Below are 19,546 nucleotides of genomic sequence, written 5' to 3' on the forward strand. Positions count from 1 at the left end.
ATCATGCTTTGGTTCAGAAGGGAAGTGGAAAAACTGAGCTTGAGATTCCTGGATAAGCCAGAGACCCAAAACAGGGCTGCATTTGTCTCAGTAGAAAGAAGTGTGTTTCTTTTCTGGAGAAAAGTGTCCTCAGTTTAGACCCCAGGTTTTTCTCAGATCAAGCTAATCAAATATGAGCACACAAACAAAGATGGTCAATAACAAGAGGTGATTAAAAAAAAAAAAAAAAACGTGTGAGAAACAACTGATTTGGACTCTCAGTAACCTCAAGGGTTTGTTTGAACTGTCAGATAAGGAATATAAATTAACTGTATGTGAAAATATTTAAATAATTTTGGGTAGAATTTTAAAAGAGCAAGAAACTAAAAAAAAAATTATAAGGCAATTTTGAAAAAACTAAATGGAACTTCTAGAAATTAAATCTTTGGTGAAATGAAAAAAAGAAATAACATGGATGAAACAGAAGTTTAGGCAACTCTGAAGAAAGAATTTGTGAATTGGAAGATAGGTCTGAAAAAATTACTCCTGACACATCGCAGGGAGATAAGAAAATAGAAAATATGAAAAAAAAATGCTAAGTGATATGGAAGAATGAGAAATACTAACTTAAAAAAATGAAAGAAGCAGAAAATGGATTAAAGAGATGAAAGAGTTCACAGATCAGAAAGCATGACATGTATCAAGCAGAATAAAGAAATCCACTTACACATATTAGAAGGAAAATGCAGCACACCAAAAATACAACCTTGGAAGTAACCAGAGGAAAAAAACTGATGACTAACAGAGAAAACTAAAGCGAGAATGGGAGTAGACTTTTTAACAGTAACAACGGAAGCCAAGAGAGTAGTCTATCTCCAGAATGCTAAAGAAGGTAGCTATAAACCTTAAATTACAGCAGAAGTTTGAAATCTTTCTGCAATGAAAACACCAGACCGTGTGGTTTTTATTGGAGAGTGATACGAAACTTTTTAAAACAGATCATTTCAATCCTATACAAATGCCTTCAGTATCAGAAAGAGGAAATACTCTCCAACTCATTTGGTGAGGCTAAGAGTAGCCTAAATCCTAAAATCAGACAAGAAGAGAGAAAGGAAAATAAAGCCAACCCTGTTCATTACATAGATGCAAAGATCTAAGATGTGTAAAGTGAGATGATGGACATGTTAATTTGTTCCACTATAGAGTAAGTCCTCACTTAACATCCTCATTAGGCTCTTGGAAACCATGACTTTAAGATAACAACATCTACCAAAACCAGTGTTTTTCCTCATCAATGCTGTAATGAAACAACATTGAAGGAAATGATGTTGTTCGAGGACCTGGAGTTGCAGTTTCCAAGAACCTGTCGATGATGTTGAGGACTCACTACGTACATGTGTCTTACAACATCATGTTGTATACCTTTATGCAAAATTTTTTAAAAATGTACAAATCTGAATCTAGAGATATATTTTAAAAAGATAACATCACACCACCAGGCTTTAACCTGGAAATGCAAGGGTGACATAACAGAGAAATTCCACATATCTATAAATATTCCCTACCTCAGAAACAGATGAAAGAACTCTTTCCTACAGCATCAACCTTTGTCCCTTTGCTATATAATTTCCATTATCACTAAACACACTAATATCTCTCACATCTCAAAATTCTCTCCGTCCTTACCTCGCCAGTCCTGCTTCACTTCTCTTCTCCTCTTTGTGGCCAGCGCCGTTGAATGAGTTGCCAATACTCATGCTGTCCTTGATTCCTCTGTCTTTCTGTCATGCTTTCACCCCCTCCACTTCACTGAAGCTGCTCTTGCCAGTTACCAGCAGCCACCACTTCTCCACCCTCCCCTCACCTGACTTAGCAACTTTTGACTCAGCAAAAATCTGAGTCAAAATTTCACAGAAAATCTGACTTCAGATTTTCCTCATCACTTACCCCTGGAAACTCCTCCTCACTGGGCTCCTAGGAAAATACGCTTTCCTCCTGCATCCCTGGCCATTCCACCTCAGGTTCTATGCCAGTACTTTATTCTTTAGTGATCCTGGGACTCATCCCTTGGTTGTCTTCTTTTCTCTCTCCTTGGCCTCTTGATGATCTCCTGGAGTCTGTTGGCTCTAAATACCATCTGTATGCTAAAAGGACCTTAAAATGGTTGTTTCCAGAGCACACCTCTCCTGAACTCCACCCATGAATCCAATGGCCTACCTGGATTCTTTCTTTCTGTCTGCTTGAATGCCTAACAGAGATGTCTCACATCTACTGCCCCACATGCCTATATTTTCCTCCATTCACTCCAAATGTTCTCCCAACCCAGCCCAAAATCTCTCCCATCCACAGTATTTCCCTCTTGATTATGGCAACTCCATCTCAATACTGCTCAGGTTAGAGTCCTTGGAACCCTTATGCTATATCCAATCTGGTTGGCTTTTCCTTTGAAAATATATCAGTGAGCACTTCAGACCAACTATGCTGCTACCACCAGGTCAGAGCCACTGTCATTTTTTTGCCTGGATTAGGACCAGAGTCTCCTAGCTGGGCTTGCTCTTGTCTTCCTCTCTTACTCAGAGTCAGAGCCAGAGTCCTCACAGTGGCACACAAGGCCTCATGGATCCAGCCATGCCCCAGTGCCCCTCAGACATCATTTCTCTCCTCCTCACCTACTCCGCACCATCTTTGCCTTTTCTTGAATGCACTCTGGAGGTTTCCTCCAAACCAGCTCTGCATTAGCTATTCCCTTTGCCTAGAATGTCTTTCCTTCTGGTATCTGCAGGGCTTGTTCCCTCACCTCAAAGTGTTTGCTCACTTAGGCATATCCAGACTAATCTGCAGAAGAATCTCTTCATAGTACTCATCACTTTTTAACACCATGAATAATTTGTTTTTAATTATGCTTATATTATCTCTCTCCCCTTGCTAGGTCAGAGATTTTTTATTGATAAATTAAAAAATGAAAAGGTATTTAGCCTCATTGGTAATCAGGGAAATGCAGAGTAAGACCAAAGGGAAAGTCCATTTCATAATCACTAAGTTGATTTTTAAAAAAAAAAAAAAGTCTGATCCAGCCTGAGCAACATGGCAAAACCCAAAATTAGCTAATTAGCTGGGCGTGGTGGCAGGTACCTGTAATCCCAGCTACTCAGGTGGCTGAGGCAGGAGAATCGCTTGAACCCGGGAGATGGAGGCTGCAGTGGGCCAAGATCGCACCACTGCATTCAAGCCTGGATGACAGTGAGACTCTGTCTCAAAAAAAGAAAAAAAAAAAAGTTTGATGATACCAAGTGCTGGCAAGGATGTAGAGCAACTGAAACTGTCACTGCTGTGGGAGTGTAAGTTGGTATACCTGCTTTGGAAAATGTTTTGATATCCTCTTATAAAATGGAACATTCACATGACAAGAGTCTCAGCAGTCCCACTCTTAGGTCCACACTCTTGAGAAATTTGCAGATAATGCTCTAGGATTCCAGCACAGTAATGTTCACAGCAGCCTTGTTCCTAAAACGAAAACTGGAAACAATCTCAATGCCTGTTCATAGGGGAACAAATAAATTATAGTGTATTCACACAGAAGAATATTACACAGCAGTGAAAATTAATGGACTAGTTTTATAAGTTTTATAGAATAACATTGATAAATCTTTTTTTTTTTTTTTTTTTTTTTGAGACGGAGTTTCACTCTTTTTGCCCAGGCTGGAGTGCAATGGCGCGATCTCAGCTCACTGCAACCTCCGCCTCCCAGGTTCAAGTGATTCTCCTGCCTCAGCCTCTCGAGTAGCTGGGATTACAGGCATGCGCCACCATGCCTGGCTAATTTTTGTATTTTTAGTAGAGATGGGGTTTCTCCATGTTGGTCAGGCTGGTCTTGAACTCCCGACCTCAGGTGATCCACCCTCCTCAGCCTCCCAAAGTGCTGGGATTACAGGCGTGAGCCACCGCGCCCGGCCAACATTGATGAATTTTAGGCAATACTTTTGAACAAAAAGCAGCCTGGTGTGGTGGCCCAAGCCTGTAATCCTAGTGCTTTGGAAGGCCAAGTTGGGAGGATTGCTTGAGGACAGGAGTTTGAGACCAGCCTGGGCAACATAGCGGGACCCTGTCTCTACAAAGAAATTTTAAAAGTAGCCAGGCATGGTGGCATGCACATGGATCACTTGAACCCAGGAGTAGGAGGCTTCAGTGAGCTATGATCACGCCACTGCACTCCAGCCTGGGTGACAGAGTGAGAACCTGATCCAAAACAAAAGAAAATAATTTCCAAAAGACTGCATGCAGATCATAAAGGTGAAGTCAAGCAAGACTATATTTTGGGGGTCTATATACATATTTTGTCAAACTTTTTAAAAAATAAATGAGAATGATACACATACACTTGTACAGATATGATAGCATTGACTTTAGCAGAAGTGCAGGGCCATTAGAAAAAGAGACACAAAATACAACAGCATTATCAACATTCTAGTTTTTAAGTTTAATGGTGGTTTTTTGGGGTATTTATTTTTTCTTTATCCTTTATAACCATTATATGTGTGTGTATACACTTTTCTACATATCACATAGTATTATTTATCTGTAGAAAGTAACAGTAACTGCTAGACAGAGCCACACTATTGATTAGACACGATGGCATTAGTGGTTGGATGTGTGTGTAAAATATCCACTGCCTTGTCCAGTTAAACTGCCATAATGAGAAGCAAGAATGAAAGGAACTCGGTGTTCTCCTCCATTTCTTTGTGAGTGATATTTTTCTTCTTCTCTCCCCCAGCACGTCATCTACTCTGTGAAATTTTTCATTTCATATGCAATTCCCGATGTATCAAAACGCACGAAGAGCAAGATCCAGAGAGAAAAATACCTAACCCAAAAGCTTCTTCATGAGAATCACCTCAAAGATATGACGAAAAATATGGGGGTGATAGCTGAACGGATGATAGAAGCAGTAGATAACAATTTACGACCAAAATTAGAATAAGAGCTTTATGTTCTGAGAAGCACTTTAAGGAATTTAGCTCTGTCAAAATATATTAGGAATCACTAATGAGAATGTTTAAGTTAAATCACTTTGGCAAATACGAGTCTTAACTATTGCCATTTCCACCTGTATTATTTTTCAGTTTCAGCTAGCGATGCAGAAACTGGAAAATGTAAAACTTAGATCATGAAGGGCATAAAACTTATCACCTGGAAAACCTAAATGTTACCTTTTTCTGATAAATTGGAATTTTACAGAAAAAGTCCCTTAGTGTGCTTAAAAACCACCCCTTCTAAAGTAGAATGGATTCTTTTTTTTCTATTTGATTACTTTGATTTCTATTCTCAGGCGCATGATCTCAGGCGCATGATCTCCTTTATTTTCAGGCCATGTTTTATTTCTTCACTTTGCTAGAACTGTTCCAGGGTCATCTTTTCCTTGCAGTACCATCATTATAGATTTAATAGCTTTCCTGTGATTAAAAATAGCTAACTAGACTCAAGGATTCACAATAGTTAGGTGTATTATCAATACCTCCAGAAAGGAAACCTCAGTTAATCAGAGGAAATAGTTTCAGTCTTCATTTGAACATGTCTTTCCATCTCAAAAAAATACTTGTAGTACGTTGGAATGAAGATAGCAAGGTTTTGAAGCGTATTTGTCCTAATCCACAATGACACTTTTTATCTTCCAGGAGCCCTTCTAGGAGGTCCCGTGCCTAATCAATGTTGACTGCTTTGCAGATCTCAAGGGAATAAAATGACAAAAGTAGGGAAAGTTACAGATTCAAACAGCATTTTAACTCATGTTGATCTGCATAATTAATTTATCTTTTCTAAAGATGTGTAGTTTCTTGGAAAACAGTGATATCACATGATTAAAATTACATTTTTATCAACGTAATTGTCTGGAAAAGATAAGCCCATCAATTTTCTACCAGTTGACTTTTATTCATTAGATACAGAAGGTGCAGTATTACACATCACCAGCTGCCTTTGCGAATGGCTCACTACACAGCCATTGTGGCATGACTGTGTGCATGGGCAGAAACAGCAAGTGCCCCCATTGTGGTCACTGGGTGGGGAGTGCCTTTTGTCAAGGAGTCTGTAGGACTTGGCTTATTTCTATATGCCAAAGTGATCAACACACCAAAGTCTCTGCCATAAAGAATGTGGCTTCCTTGCATCCTCCATCCTGTTATTCTGGGCCCAGTAATTTGGTGTAACTGTCCGATTGTACTAGAGACAGGAATATACCAAGATTATTCATCATCAAGTAAAGAGACTCTAGATTAGATCTGATTTTTTGGCCTCCTCTAGAGTCAATCAGGCAGTTAAGAGTAATAAAGGAAAATGGTTTGGTCACAAACCCTACCATTATCTGGAGATTACTTCCTGCTGCACTCCTGTCCTGCCATGCACGTCTTGCCCCCTCACTTTTGTTCAGCCTAGCAGTCTACTTCACGTTATTGCCTTGTAAGTGTCGGGCCTCCTGGGCACTCTGGAAAAGACAGGGAGCCAGGCCCTCTCACCCCTACTGGTAACAGGTCAGTGCTGGGTGCAGGAGAGGGAGGTGATTTGCATCGTGGTCATGCTGCATGGGCCTCACTGGGATGCTGTTAAATGCCAGAGGAGCCAACCTATCAGAATCCTAGCAGCAACAGGAAACTCAGATTTTAGAGGCTTTTTACAAAAAAGCAGCTTAACTCTAGGTCCTGATTTCAAATACCTGCCATGAATGATTTTTAAGTATTTATGTAGGATCCATCAAAGCAGTATTCTCAGCTTTTGAATTGTCTTAATGGATCAGGGACACCATTTCACTGTCTCTCTTGATCATGTTAATGATGTAGTCAGAGTTCAAAACAGGCCACATGAGGTCTGACTGCACAGAGATGGAGAAATGAATTTCTTCCCACTGAAGGAAACTCTTTCTCATTCGCAGCCAAGATGGGAGTGCCACTGTTCCTCTCTTCACTTCTGAGATACTGCTTCTAGAAGCGGGTGTCACTTCCTCTCTATTACCTCTTCTCTGAAGTGTGTGGCTATCTCCTTGTGTTTAAATTTGGCAGTTACTCGCCATGTATGTCAGCATAGAAAAGGAAATGTTTTTACCTTATCTCCTGTATGTATGATAGAACTTAAAAGAAATGTGCATTTGTTTTCATAGCCCCAGCAGAGAAAATCCTCTTCATAGATTACATGCGCTGCTGTGGACAGGAGGGAACAAAACCCTCTACATATTTAAAAGCACCAAATGTAATATCTGACACTGTTAAGATGCCCAAAAGAGCAAAGTTGTAGTGGAGATGCAGGGTCGTTTCCCCATGCCATCCACAGTGTTAGTGAGTCCAGGGCTGACTTGCAGTGATGAAGAAAAGCAGGGAGCTGTGTCTGCCGACAATGGTGGCTGCATCTGTAAGTGGCTTCAGAGGCAGCAGCCCTGGGGAAATTGATGGGTGTGGCAGTGGACCTGTGAAGAGGGAGAATCTGGCCCTCAGCCTGTCCAGTGTTAACCACTAGAGAAACTGAGCTTTATATCCTTTTGTATTGCCTGTGAATTTTAGCATATTGAAACATTAGGCCAAATACTCAGGGGATTTTTCATTAAACATCCCTCAGATAATTTAGCTGTATGTCGTTAGAAAGGGAAAGCTATCATTTTTATTTTAAAAATAAACAAGGCCATCTTGTAAACTGTCACCAAAGTCTTCCCTTTTTTATTGCATGTGTGTCTTGAATTTCATAAAACATTAATTCACAATAGGGGGTCAGAATGTACTCTTGTTGAAACACTTCTTGTACCATTTTATGTTCATAATTATGTTTGAGGAGGTAAAAATGTATGAGCAGCTTAAGTGAAGTAGAACTATTCATGATGCTTTTCATACATTGTGGCATAAGATGTAAAGTTTGTAATTAATGTTCATTTCTGTGCATTTTAATATTCTTTTATAATTATGAGCATTTTAATAAATTCATTTTTACAAACAATAGTATGGTCTATTCTATATTGTCTTAATGTTTTTAAGGAAGAGAACAAATATATATCTGCTATTTACTAGTGGCCAGTTGTGTATCCCTTAGATAAATGTATGCTTTTATGTCGGTTTTTCACAGGCTTCACTTCAGAGATTTGCTTTGGATTTTTAAAAATTATATTCAGTGTATTAAGGTTACAGGTTAGAAAAGGTAGTTATTAAACTCAGCCAAATCCTATTCTTTTTGTCAATCTAGCAAATTTTACCACTTTTTACCAGACTTTTGAATAATGTTCGGTTTCACCTACTAGGTTAATGAAATGTGTTAAAATATCTGCCATAGCATTTATAAATGTAGCATATTCCATTCATTTCCTTTCTAAAATAGTTGTTATATGACCAATAGTGACCCAGAGCACGTAACTGGCAAAACTAGAAACCTCTTTCTCTTGCTGCCTTCTCTCTGTAGGACACCTTTCCCAGGACCGTTTAGGTTGTGTTCCCTGTCACCCCTTCATTACTGAGACAATATGTAAATGGACGATGGCCAGACCATATGTAGAAGCAGAACTCTACCTACACCCTGCCCCTGCTATCTGCAATAGTCACCCCAGGGAGCCAGCCTGCAGTAGGTTATACTAACAGAAAGTCAGAGTGCTCTCTCCAGTTACAATCCAGGAAACTAAAGAATAACTTCTGTAACAATTGGCCCAATATTACCAGGACCTGATGAATAACTGACAGCTTCCCTAATTTTGGTCCCTGCTCATACCTTAGGACCAACCAGAGAAAGCCAAATATGCCCTGCTAATCATCACATAGGATATCCGCTTCTAGTTAGCTACCTACAGCTTCCCACATCAGCGGCCTCCAATCAGGCGTAGCAGAAGCCTTCCCACTCTTTCTGCCTGCCTTTGAGTCTTTGTCAAAACATGAGTGACAGTGGATGACTCCCTTTGCTATAGCATACTCTGAATAAATAGCCTTTCCTTCTAATGTGGATGGTCTTTGCTTATTTCCACATTATGATCAATACAATGGCAGTGGATGTTTGCTGGGCAGTCGGACAAATACTCGAGTGCATTACTTTGGCAAACTCCTGCCCTTGGATCATACTGGGGTTGGTCAGGAGGGAGGTTGGTCATGACGACAGATAAATCCTGGAGAAATGTAGATTGGATCACTGGGAATTAAGCTGTGAACCCAACACGATGAGTTTTGCCATTGATAAGCAATGGGGAACCTGTGGAGAACTTCAGAACGGAATGCTATAGGCAAGAATGTGATCTTTGTCCCTGGTGAGGACTCATCTGCCTTCTCTCCTAAGCTCTCTTTTCTGATGTGCTCTTTGAGCCTCCTCACCTTAAGATTCAAGGAGTTTGGCGGCAGTTCTCACAATAGGGAGGCTGCCTTGCAGCATTCCTGAGGGGAGAAGAAGAATGGACCCCACCCTGAGCCTTCAGATTCCATGGAGCATTCAAGCATAAATGAAGGGGAAATCCTAGAAAAACCTGCTGTGGCTGTGACAGTTTCATTTCACTTGGGGAGATGTTTTCCTTTGGTTATGAAACAGATTTTACAAATGCTCTTAACAGCATTTCCATTTCCCAGCCGAAAACACACATAAGGCAGGTGGCCCTTTAAACCCCTTGCCTCATTCCCGAAAACAGTTCAGCACGTGGGATCCTTTGCAATGCTGGAATGATTTTTGTCACTTTACCTACTGGAAGATACCCCTGAGATCGGTCCTACCCTTCATTTCTCATCATTTCACCTGTTTTTGGCCATAATCAAACCTAGTTCTTCTAATTAGAACCACTTCACACCCCAACTCAAGCAAGTAGACCATGATTCCTAATATTGTTCAGGGTGGATACGCACATTTATGTTACAAAATACCCTGCCATTACTTTCTTGTCATTGTCGCTTGAGGTGAGTCAGAGTGATAAATCGCTGTCAGTCACCTAAGAGGAAGCTGCAGGTAAGAGGCCCTGCTCTGTGGTACAGAACAAGCTACAGCCCTGGGAACAAGCGATAGCACTGGCCGCAACAAAATTCCCGGACTGACCCCACCGCTGGGCCTTTTCTCCCCTACTTTGTCTTTAAATCAAATCAAATTTTACCTTCACATATTTTGGTTCCTTTGGGACAATCAATATTCACTATTGCAGGGCTCTAGCTTCAAGATCACAATCTTACAGCAACCCTTTTCCCAGGACTGGAATAGAAGAGGAAGGAGGGAGGCAGTGCAAAGAATCCAGGGAAATAAAAGTCAATTAAACAAAGGGGGAAATCTCTCTGGAGACTCCAACAATTAACAGAAGGCTCCTTGGCCCTCACTTCTGGCTCTGTGGAAAACCTCTGGGTATAACTAAGAAAAAACATTGCATTTCGATTGCTCCCCAAAAGACTGAAAAGCAAACATATGTAAGGAGCAGCTCCCAGGAAATTGTTTAAATTGCTCTTTTCTATTGGTGATGGTGGGGCAAATACAACCCCAGGAGCTCTCATGGAACCCCAGAGAGAACTATCACATTCACACTCACCCTTCATTAATAATGAGGCAGGTTAATGCGTTCTTGAAACCTCTTCTTCAGTCTCCTTCATAAGGTTAAATCATTGCATTACCTTCCTCGTTTTGATTTGGAAAATGCACTGAAAGCCTAGAATAGAACTTTTTTTCCCAGACAATATTCTTCCATATCATCTCTTAAAGCTCTATTACCTGTTCAATGTGAACAGTGTAATTCCTAATACATGATTATGGCACTCCCTATTATAAAAGGAATGGATCCCTGGATGTCTCTTCAGAGCTTTTTCCCTAGGTTTTCCTATTGTATTCAGGGCTCCAACCCTTGGCAGTTTGTCAGCCTGGATAATTCCACAATATTATATTACTGTCTTCCAAAGCTTGTCTTTCTTAACATATCCAGTCATGGGCAACTAATTGCTTACTATGAATTCCCCCACTTTAGCTGCTGCACCTAATAGTAAAAAAGAGGGCATACCAGTGTCCTGCTCATAAACCACCCCTCAGTGCAGCCCAGTTTCTGCCTGGATGACCAGTCTGTTACAAACATATATCTTGGTGTCAGTCCTCCAAACAGTTTCTTAGGAACTCTTTGACCAGGCCATGCTACCCAAACTAAACCACATCTTTGTCATCTGTGAACCAGAGCCTGGGGCAAATGTACTCCCCTTCTTTCCCACCTACCCTGCATATTGTAAATGATGAGGAGGAAAGGAAACTTTGGGATAAAAACTGAAGGTTTTAATCTTCTAAGAATCTTAAGAATATAGTTAGCATCACCAAAAATATGCCATGTTTTAAATAGGGTGGACAAGTACATTTAGAGTACAACACAAACTCACTGAAAAGAAAAAAAATGATGAAGGCAAGGTCTGGGGCAAAGACAGCATTGATGGTTGTTTTACCTGGTTCAAGGTTCAAGGCAGCCTGCCTGTGATACAGGAAAGGACATAAGATTTAGAAATAGAGGACCTTGATTCAAGTCCTGGATCTGCCACTTGCCAGCTTCATAAATTTTAGCAAGTTAAGAAACTGAATATATAAATGGACAATGGCCAGAGCATATATAAAAACAGAACACCGATCCTCAGCCTGCAGCAACCTGCCCAGAAAACTAACCCCTTTATCTACAATCAGCCCAGAAAGCCAGCCTACTGCACGTCAGACTTGTAGGAGGTCAGAATGCTATGTCTAGTGACCATCCAGGAAGCTAAACACCTCTGTAACAACTGGTGCAATATGACCAGGAATTGATGAATAACAGCTTCCCTAATTCCGGTTCCTGCTTGCACCCTAGGACCAACCAGAGAAAGCCAAATATGCTCCCCTAACCATAACATAGAATGCCCACTTCTGCTTAGCTGCCTATAGCTTCCCCATGCCAGCAGCCACCAATCGGGGCATAGCTGAAGCCTTCCTACTCCCCTGCCTGCCTTTGAGTCTCTGTCAAAACACAAGTGACAGTAGCTGACTCCCTTGCGATAGCAAGCTCTGAATAGCCTTTGCTTGTTCTCATTTGGCTGATCTTTATTTCCACAAAGGTATTTAACCTCTCTAGCCTCTAACTTCCTAATCCATAACAATGGGGCTAGTTTCCACTACTTGGCGTCATTATGAAGTCCCTAATGTCTATGCTTCTCACGCTGGATTCAGGACGTATAAGAAACCACAGGATCAACATGAGCAATCCTCTTGGAGGTGAGTGTTTCAATGATTAAAGGAGAAATGGTCATATTAAAACAAACACAGATATATTTTGAAATTGCATGCAAAATCCAGATGAATGTTTAATATAAAATAACAACCTTTAAATAAATTCTGGCTGGGCATCGTGGCTCACATCTGTAATCCCAGCACTTTGGGAGGCTGAGGCTGGTGGATCATCTGAGGTCAGGAGCTAATGACCAGCCTGGCCAAAATGATGAAACCCTGTCTCTACTAAAATTACAAAAAATTAGCCACGTGTAGTGGCGGGCACCTGTAATCTCGGCTACTAGGGCGGCTGAGGCAGGAGAATCGCTTGAACCTGGGAGGCAGAGGTTGCTGTGAGCTGAGATTGCGCCACAAGAGTGAAACTCTGTCCAAAAAAAAAAAAGAAAAGAAAAGAAATTCCACACTTAGAGTAAGCTGCTTCATCTAGGCCCCAGGGTTATACCTTTACCTTCCTCTGTCTTCAGTGAAACCTGTGTGGAAAAGACTGACAAGGTTGACATATGTTGAAAGCACCTTGTCAGCCATGAGATTCTAGAACAGTGTTCTCAAAGTGTGGTCTAGATTCCCCTGGGAGGGTCTAAGGCCTTTTCAAGAGGTCCACAAAGGCAAAACTATTTTCCTAATAACACAAAGACAAGATTTGCCTTTTTCACTGTCATTCTCTCAACAGCATAGAGTGGAGTTTCCAGATGCTCCATGACGTGGAACATGGGCAAAGACTGAATGCAGGAGCAGGTGTGAGCATCTAACTGCTTGCTATTAAGCCAGACATTAAAAATATAAAACAATGCCACTCTTCTCACTAGATTATTTTGAAAAGTACATTCTTTTTCATTACATTTTATGTTTTACATGCAATGGACTTATTCTTATTTTAAAATTAATTTTTAACGTTCTGTTTTCATTTCTAATACAGTAAATATTCCTAAGTATGATTCACACAAACAAAGGTTTTTGTGGGCTCTCAAAACTTTTTTTTTTTTTTAAGAGACGGAGTCTCGCTCTGTCGCCCAGACTGGAGTGCAGTGGCGTAATCTAGGCTCACTGCAACCTCTGCCTCCCGGGTTCTAGCAATTCTCCTGCCTCAGCCTCCCTAGTAGCTGGGATTACAGGTGTACACCGCCACACCTAGCTAATGTTTTATATTTTTGGTAGAGACGGGGTTTACCATGTTGCCCAGGCTGGTCTCAAACTTCTGAGCTCAGGCAATCCACCCGCCTTGGCCTCCCAAAGTATTAGAATTACAGGTGTGAGCCACGGCACCCAACCTCAAAACTTTTTAAGAGTGTAAAATAGTTCTGAGAACTACTGCTTTATAAAAATTTGGGCCAGAGCCAATCATGGCATTTACATTTAAGTTGGCTAGTAAAACTTCCAGCATGAGGGTAGCAAAAAAGACCAATGCAGTCTTTCCACTCTCTATGCACGTGAAATCCATTTTCTGGTCAATGCCAAACTCTAGTAAAGCTCTGTCTCTGATGTAAGATCTGTGCTGGTGCTTCTGCTCAGGCAAGCTGCCTCATCCTGCCCAATGCCCACTGAGCTCTCGGTCTTCCTCATTTCCCAGTTGTCCGTCCTGGGCTACATAGTGTGATAAGGCCTGCTGTGGTTTCTTTTGTGTATCCTACCACATTCAGCACGTGTGTGTGTGTGTGTGTGTGTGTGTGTAAAATATATACACACATGTATATATTTCATTCCAAGCTGTTTCTCCTGGAAATCCTGGAGTCCCCGAAAAGGAAATGTGATCAGCAATACAGATTGAGCATCCCTAATCCAAAAATCTGAAATCCAAAATGCTCCAAAATCAGAAACTTTTTGAGCACCAATGTGATGCCATGAATGGAAAATTCCACATCTGACTTGATGTGGCAGGTCACAGACAAAATGCAGGCACCATATACACACTTTGTTCAGCATCCCCAAAAGAAAATAAAATTACCTTCAGGCTATGTGTATCAATTGTATGTGAAATACAAATTTTGTGTTTAGACCTGGACCCCATCCCCAAGATATCCCATTATGTATACGTAAATATTTCAAAATTCAAAAAAAATCTGTAATTTTTAACACTTCTGGTCCCAAGGATATCAAATAAGGGATATTCAACTTGTAGTAGTGTGACTAGTGTGCAAAAAGTGATTACAACTATAAATCCTGGTGTCATCTAGAGGCCCATTGCAAAAACATGACCCATATTGATCCTGTAAGCCATATGCAGGGAGTAATTCTATTAAAGATATGTCTTTCGAACAGGGAACATTGTGTATTTATTCAGTATTTATAGCACACCTGGAAGAGAGATGTTCAATAAATACTTGTTGAATTAATGAATAAATGCCTCATCTACCCTGATAATAGATTTTCTAGCCAAAAGATTTAGGAAGCATATCCAGGAAAGTAGCATAATGTTAAAATAAGAATGACAGTTGATTGCTCAAGACACCAAATCAAGATGGGTAAACTTGGTTTGGAACAATGGCTGAGTAGTCAGAAGTCCTGATGGTGAGCTGTGAGGACTGTGAGGAAGCATCACCAGTGTGTCTTGAGTATAGATGCTGCTACTTCTCCAGCTGCCAGCCCACCACTGAAGTGAGTCACAGTCCAGGATGCAGTTAAATAGCCTACTAGAGTGGGCTGATGCCAGTGCTTAATCACAGGTCACACAGAGGCCAATGCAAAAGGCCAATGAAATGGATCTGGGACTCTGAATTTCTCAATCCCCATATCAAAACACTACATTGAACAAACTCCCAAACTCATCTGCGGTGTGGTTCTCATGGACTAATTCCCATCTGGTCTGTCCAATTGGAGACAAACCTAAGCAGGAGGCAATTCAAACAAGGCTATCATATTGATGCCCTGTTACTCCTTGTCCATGGGAGAATGGTAAAAGGGAGTCTATCTGGACATGAGGGCATTTGAATTTGGTCCTTTAAACAAATTCTCAAAAGATAAATACTGACTCTCATTTTCATTCAGCTTACCTGAAGACAATAATTACCAGAGTATTCAAGATATGATTTAATTGCTTTTTTTTTTTTTTTTTTTTTTTTTTTTTTGTGACAGTGTCTTGTTCTGTTGCCCAGGCTGGGGCACAGTGGCATGATCTTGGCTCACTGCAATCTCTGCCTCCCAGTTGACTGCTATATGTGTTATAAGTTTATCTATGAAATTAGATTTTTGGAACAACTAACTTCTGACTTTACTGACTCCATTATATATTTTATATTTCAATAATATCTTTTTTATTTTCTGTTACTTTCTTTTTCCTTCTACTTTCTTTGGGGCCAACTCCATGTTTTCCTTTATCGAATTTCTTAAGTTAGATTTATTCAATAATTCATTCAACAAATATTTGTGTGTCTATTATGTGGCCAGCATTGTTTTATGTGCTCAAGATAGGTAGTATTGTTTGGCTCATTAATTTTCCAATGTTGACATTTAAGACCATTAATTTTCCTCTAAATCCTATTTTAGCTGCAACCTATAAGCTTTTATATGTAGAGTTTTTTGTTGTTGCTATTATTAAAAGTATTTTAGAATTTTCCTTCTTTTGCTTTTCAATATGCAATGTCTTCATGCCATTTTAATTTTTTAAAGGTAATTTAATTGAGCCTAATTTCTTTTTTACCTAATAGTTGCTTTGTTGTGTGATTTGAATTTTGTAGGACAGTCCTTATATTATCAAGTCTAACCTTAAATGCATTAAAGCAAGAAAAGTTTCTGTATACTGTAACACTGATTTTTTGACATTTATTGAGGCTTGAGTTTTGAACTGCCATATAATCTGTTTTTGTAAAGATTTCGTGTGTGCTTAAGAATATGTTTCCTGAGGACATCGGCAAGATGATAGGATAGGAAGTCCCAGGCATTTATTTATTTACTTACTTACTTACTTACTTACTTTTTGAGACAGAGTCTTACTCTGTCACCCAGGCTGAAGTGCAATGGCACGATCTCAGCTCACTGAACCTCCACCTCCCAGGTTCAAGCAATTCTCCTCCCTCAGCCTCCTGAGTAGCTGGGATTACAGGCATGTGCCACCATGCCGGGCTATTTTTTTTTTTTTTTTTTTTTTTGTATTTTTAGTAGAGACAGGGTTTCACCATGTTGGCCAGGCTGGTCTCAAACTCCTGACCTCAGATGATCTGCCTGGCTTGGCCTCGCAAAGTGCTAGTATTGCAGGCGTGAGCCACTGCACATGGCCAGACTCTCATTCTTCCAAGGAAATATATAATAAACAACTAATGACTAAAATAGCTTTATAGGAGCCCTGGAGACCGAAGATCTGCAGCAAACAAGTAAATGCCCAATCAAAAAAAAAAAAAAGAAAAAAGAAAAAAAAAAGCCATACTCAAAATGGCAGTAATATTGTGGCATTTTAGCTCAACGTGGCCCTACCCTCTCTCTGGCATGGCATTGTTGGGAAGAAGTGGCCCATTTTCTGGTTCCCTCTTGCAGGATGAAAGGAAAATTGTGAAACTTGTTTGAAATATTCTGACCTCTCTGTGGGCTGACCATGGAAATGATTTCTGTATAATCTAACCCAGAGTTCAGACAGAAATTTCAGCATCATTTGGATACCAGGTTGGAAGACATTGATGGCAGTGGTGGGTACCATGGCATGTGAAGACTGCAGGGAGACTTGTGACTCATGAAACATCTGGAGATAAGAGATTGCAGAAAGAATAATGCAAGAGTTCCCGGCCCTGAGAAGAAGCAGGGATGAGATTTTTAAGGAAATTAAGACAGTTAAAAGCAGCTGTATATACAGGAGAATGAAGTTGGGGTGGGAGGCAAGCATGCAAACAGACCCAGAGAATATGCTCGCTGACGAAAGATCTGAGAACTTAGGCCTTCACACTGGCCTTATGAGAAGGTATACCATCTCCCTCACAGAGGCAGTCAGCAAAGACTAGGAAAGGTGGCCGTTTTTCAAATGTCTAATTTTCAACAAAAGCAAAAGCACAAGTCATACAGAGAAACAGAAATATGACTCATTCAAAGGAAAAGAAATTTCCAAAACCAACCCTAAAGAAATACAGGCTTTGGACTTGCTAGACAACGACTTTAAAACAACTGTCACAAATAAATTCAAATAGAAATTTTTTAAATAACCAAACAAATTCTGGAGCTGCAAGACAAACACTGAATTGAGAAAATATATTAGAAGGGTTCATCAGCAAATAAAAACAGGAAGAAGAAAGAATCAGCAAACCTGAAGACAGGTTATTTGAAATTATGAAGCCTGAGTAGCAAAAGAAAAAAGAAGAAAGTGAATGGAGCCTAAGGGACTATGGGCTACCATCAAGCCAACCAAAATATACATTAAAGGAATCTCAGGAGAATAGAAAGAATGAGGTAGGGAGTTTATTTGAAGAAATAATGGCCAAAAACTTCCCAAATTTGAGGAAATACATAGATATACAAGAAGCTGAACAAGCTCCAAGTAGAATAAAACCAAAGAAAACAACACTGAGACACATTATAATCAAGCTATCAAAAGACAAAGACAGATTCTTGAAGAATGACTACCAGAAGCTGGGAAAGGAGGTAGGGAGGGGGGAGAAGTGGGGATGGTTAATGAGTACAAAAGTACTTAGAAAGAATGAATAAGACCTAGCATTTGATAGCACAATCGGTTGGCTATAGTCAATAATTGTACATTTAAAAATAACTAAGAGTATAATTTGATTGTTTGTAATACAAAGGATAAATGCTTGAAGTGACAGATCCCCCTTTTGCCCTGATGTGATTATCACACGCTGTATACCTGTATCAAAATATCCCCAAATGCCCAAATATCCCATATATCACGCACACACACACACACACACACACACACACATATATATATATATATATATCTACTATGTACTCACAAAAATTTTAAAAGAAAATGTTTAAAAGAGATTCTTGAAAGAAGCAAGAAAAAAGCAAATTGTCATATACAAGGGATCCTCAATAAGATTATCAGATTTCTCAGCAGAAACCATGCAAGCCAAAAGGCAGTAGGATGGTATATTTAAAGTGTTGAAAGAGAAAAAAACTTCACCAATAATTCTATATCTGACAAAACTATTCTTCAAAAAATGTGAGAGAAATTAAGAAATTTCCAGAAAAGCAAATAAGGAAATTTATTTCCACCAGACCTGCCCCACAAGAAATGCTACAGTGATTTCTTCTAGTTTAAATGAAAGCATACTAGACAGTAATTCAAAACCACATAAAAATATAAATTTCCTTGGCAAACACATGAACAAATACCAAAACCAGTATTGTAATTTTGGTTTATAATTTTACTTTTTCTTCCTTTACAGGATATAAAAGCAAAAGCATAAAAAATAAATCTACATTAATGCTACACAATAGGTCTGGGCACGGTGGCCCACACCTGTAATCCCAGCACTTTGGGAAGCCAAGGCAGATGAATCACTTGAGTCCAGGAGTTTGAGACCAGCCTGGACAACACAGTGAAACTCTGTCTCTAAATACAAAAATAATAATAATCATCATCATCATCATCAGCTAGATGTGGAGACTGAGGAGGGGGGATTGCTTGAGCCTGGGAGGTGGAGGTTACACTGAGCCAAGATCTAACCCCTTCACTCCAGCCTGGGCAGCAGAGAGAGACTATCTCAAAAAAAAAAAATTAAAATGTAATGTGTTATGTTAATAACATAAAGGAGGTATAGCTCTAAAAGAGTAACATTTTTATATGCAACTTAAGTTGGTATCAGTTTTAAACTTAGTACAATTTTAGAATATTTTAGGGAATCCCCATGGTTACCAGAAAGAAAATATCTATAGAATATACACAAAGTGAAATGAGAAGGTAATCAAAAATATGTCACTACAAAAATAATTAAACATAAATTAAGGCAAGAAGGAAGGAAATGAGGGACAAAGAAAAACTATAAGACTCACAGAAAGAAAACAAAATACCAATAGTGAGTCTTGCCCTATCAGCAATAACTTTAAATGTAAATAGGTTAAACTTCCCAATCGAAAGACACAGATTGGCCAATTAAATTTTTAAAAACATGATTCTACTATATACTGTCCACAAGAGACTCACTTTAGATCTAAGGACATGCTTAGGTTGAAAGATGGAAAAAGATACACTATAAAAATAATAACCAAAGAAAGGATGGCTAAACTAATATCAGACAAAATAGGCTTTAAGCCAAAAACTGTTACAAGACACAAAGGTTGATATTATGTAATGATAAAAGGGTTGATTCATCTAGAAGATATAACAATTATAAACATATATATAGCAAACTTCAGAGGTCCTAAATATATTAAGTAAACATTGACAGAATTAAAAGGAGAAATAGCTCTATAATTATAGTATGACACT

General features: G+C 39.5%; 1 protein-coding gene across 6 annotated transcripts in view; it reads left to right on the forward strand.

Moving 5' to 3' along the window:
- ANO6 (anoctamin 6) overlaps positions 1-7,950 on the forward strand; it is a 212,607-nt gene extending 204,657 nt beyond the window's left edge. For all 6 annotated transcript variants that reach the window (XM_074006663.1, XM_005570632.4, XM_005570634.4 and 3 more), the window contains one exon: positions 4,751-7,950. In XM_074006663.1, coding sequence (XP_073862764.1) covers positions 4,751-4,957 — 207 coding nt within the window. In that variant the 3' untranslated portion in view covers positions 4,958-7,950. The remainder of the gene's footprint in view (positions 1-4,750) is intronic.
- The last annotated feature ends 11,596 nt before the right edge of the window (positions 7,951-19,546 follow it).

Source organism: Macaca fascicularis, chromosome 11 (genome assembly GCF_037993035.2).
Source record: "Macaca fascicularis isolate 582-1 chromosome 11, T2T-MFA8v1.1".
Taxonomy (NCBI): domain Eukaryota; kingdom Metazoa; phylum Chordata; class Mammalia; order Primates; family Cercopithecidae; genus Macaca; species Macaca fascicularis.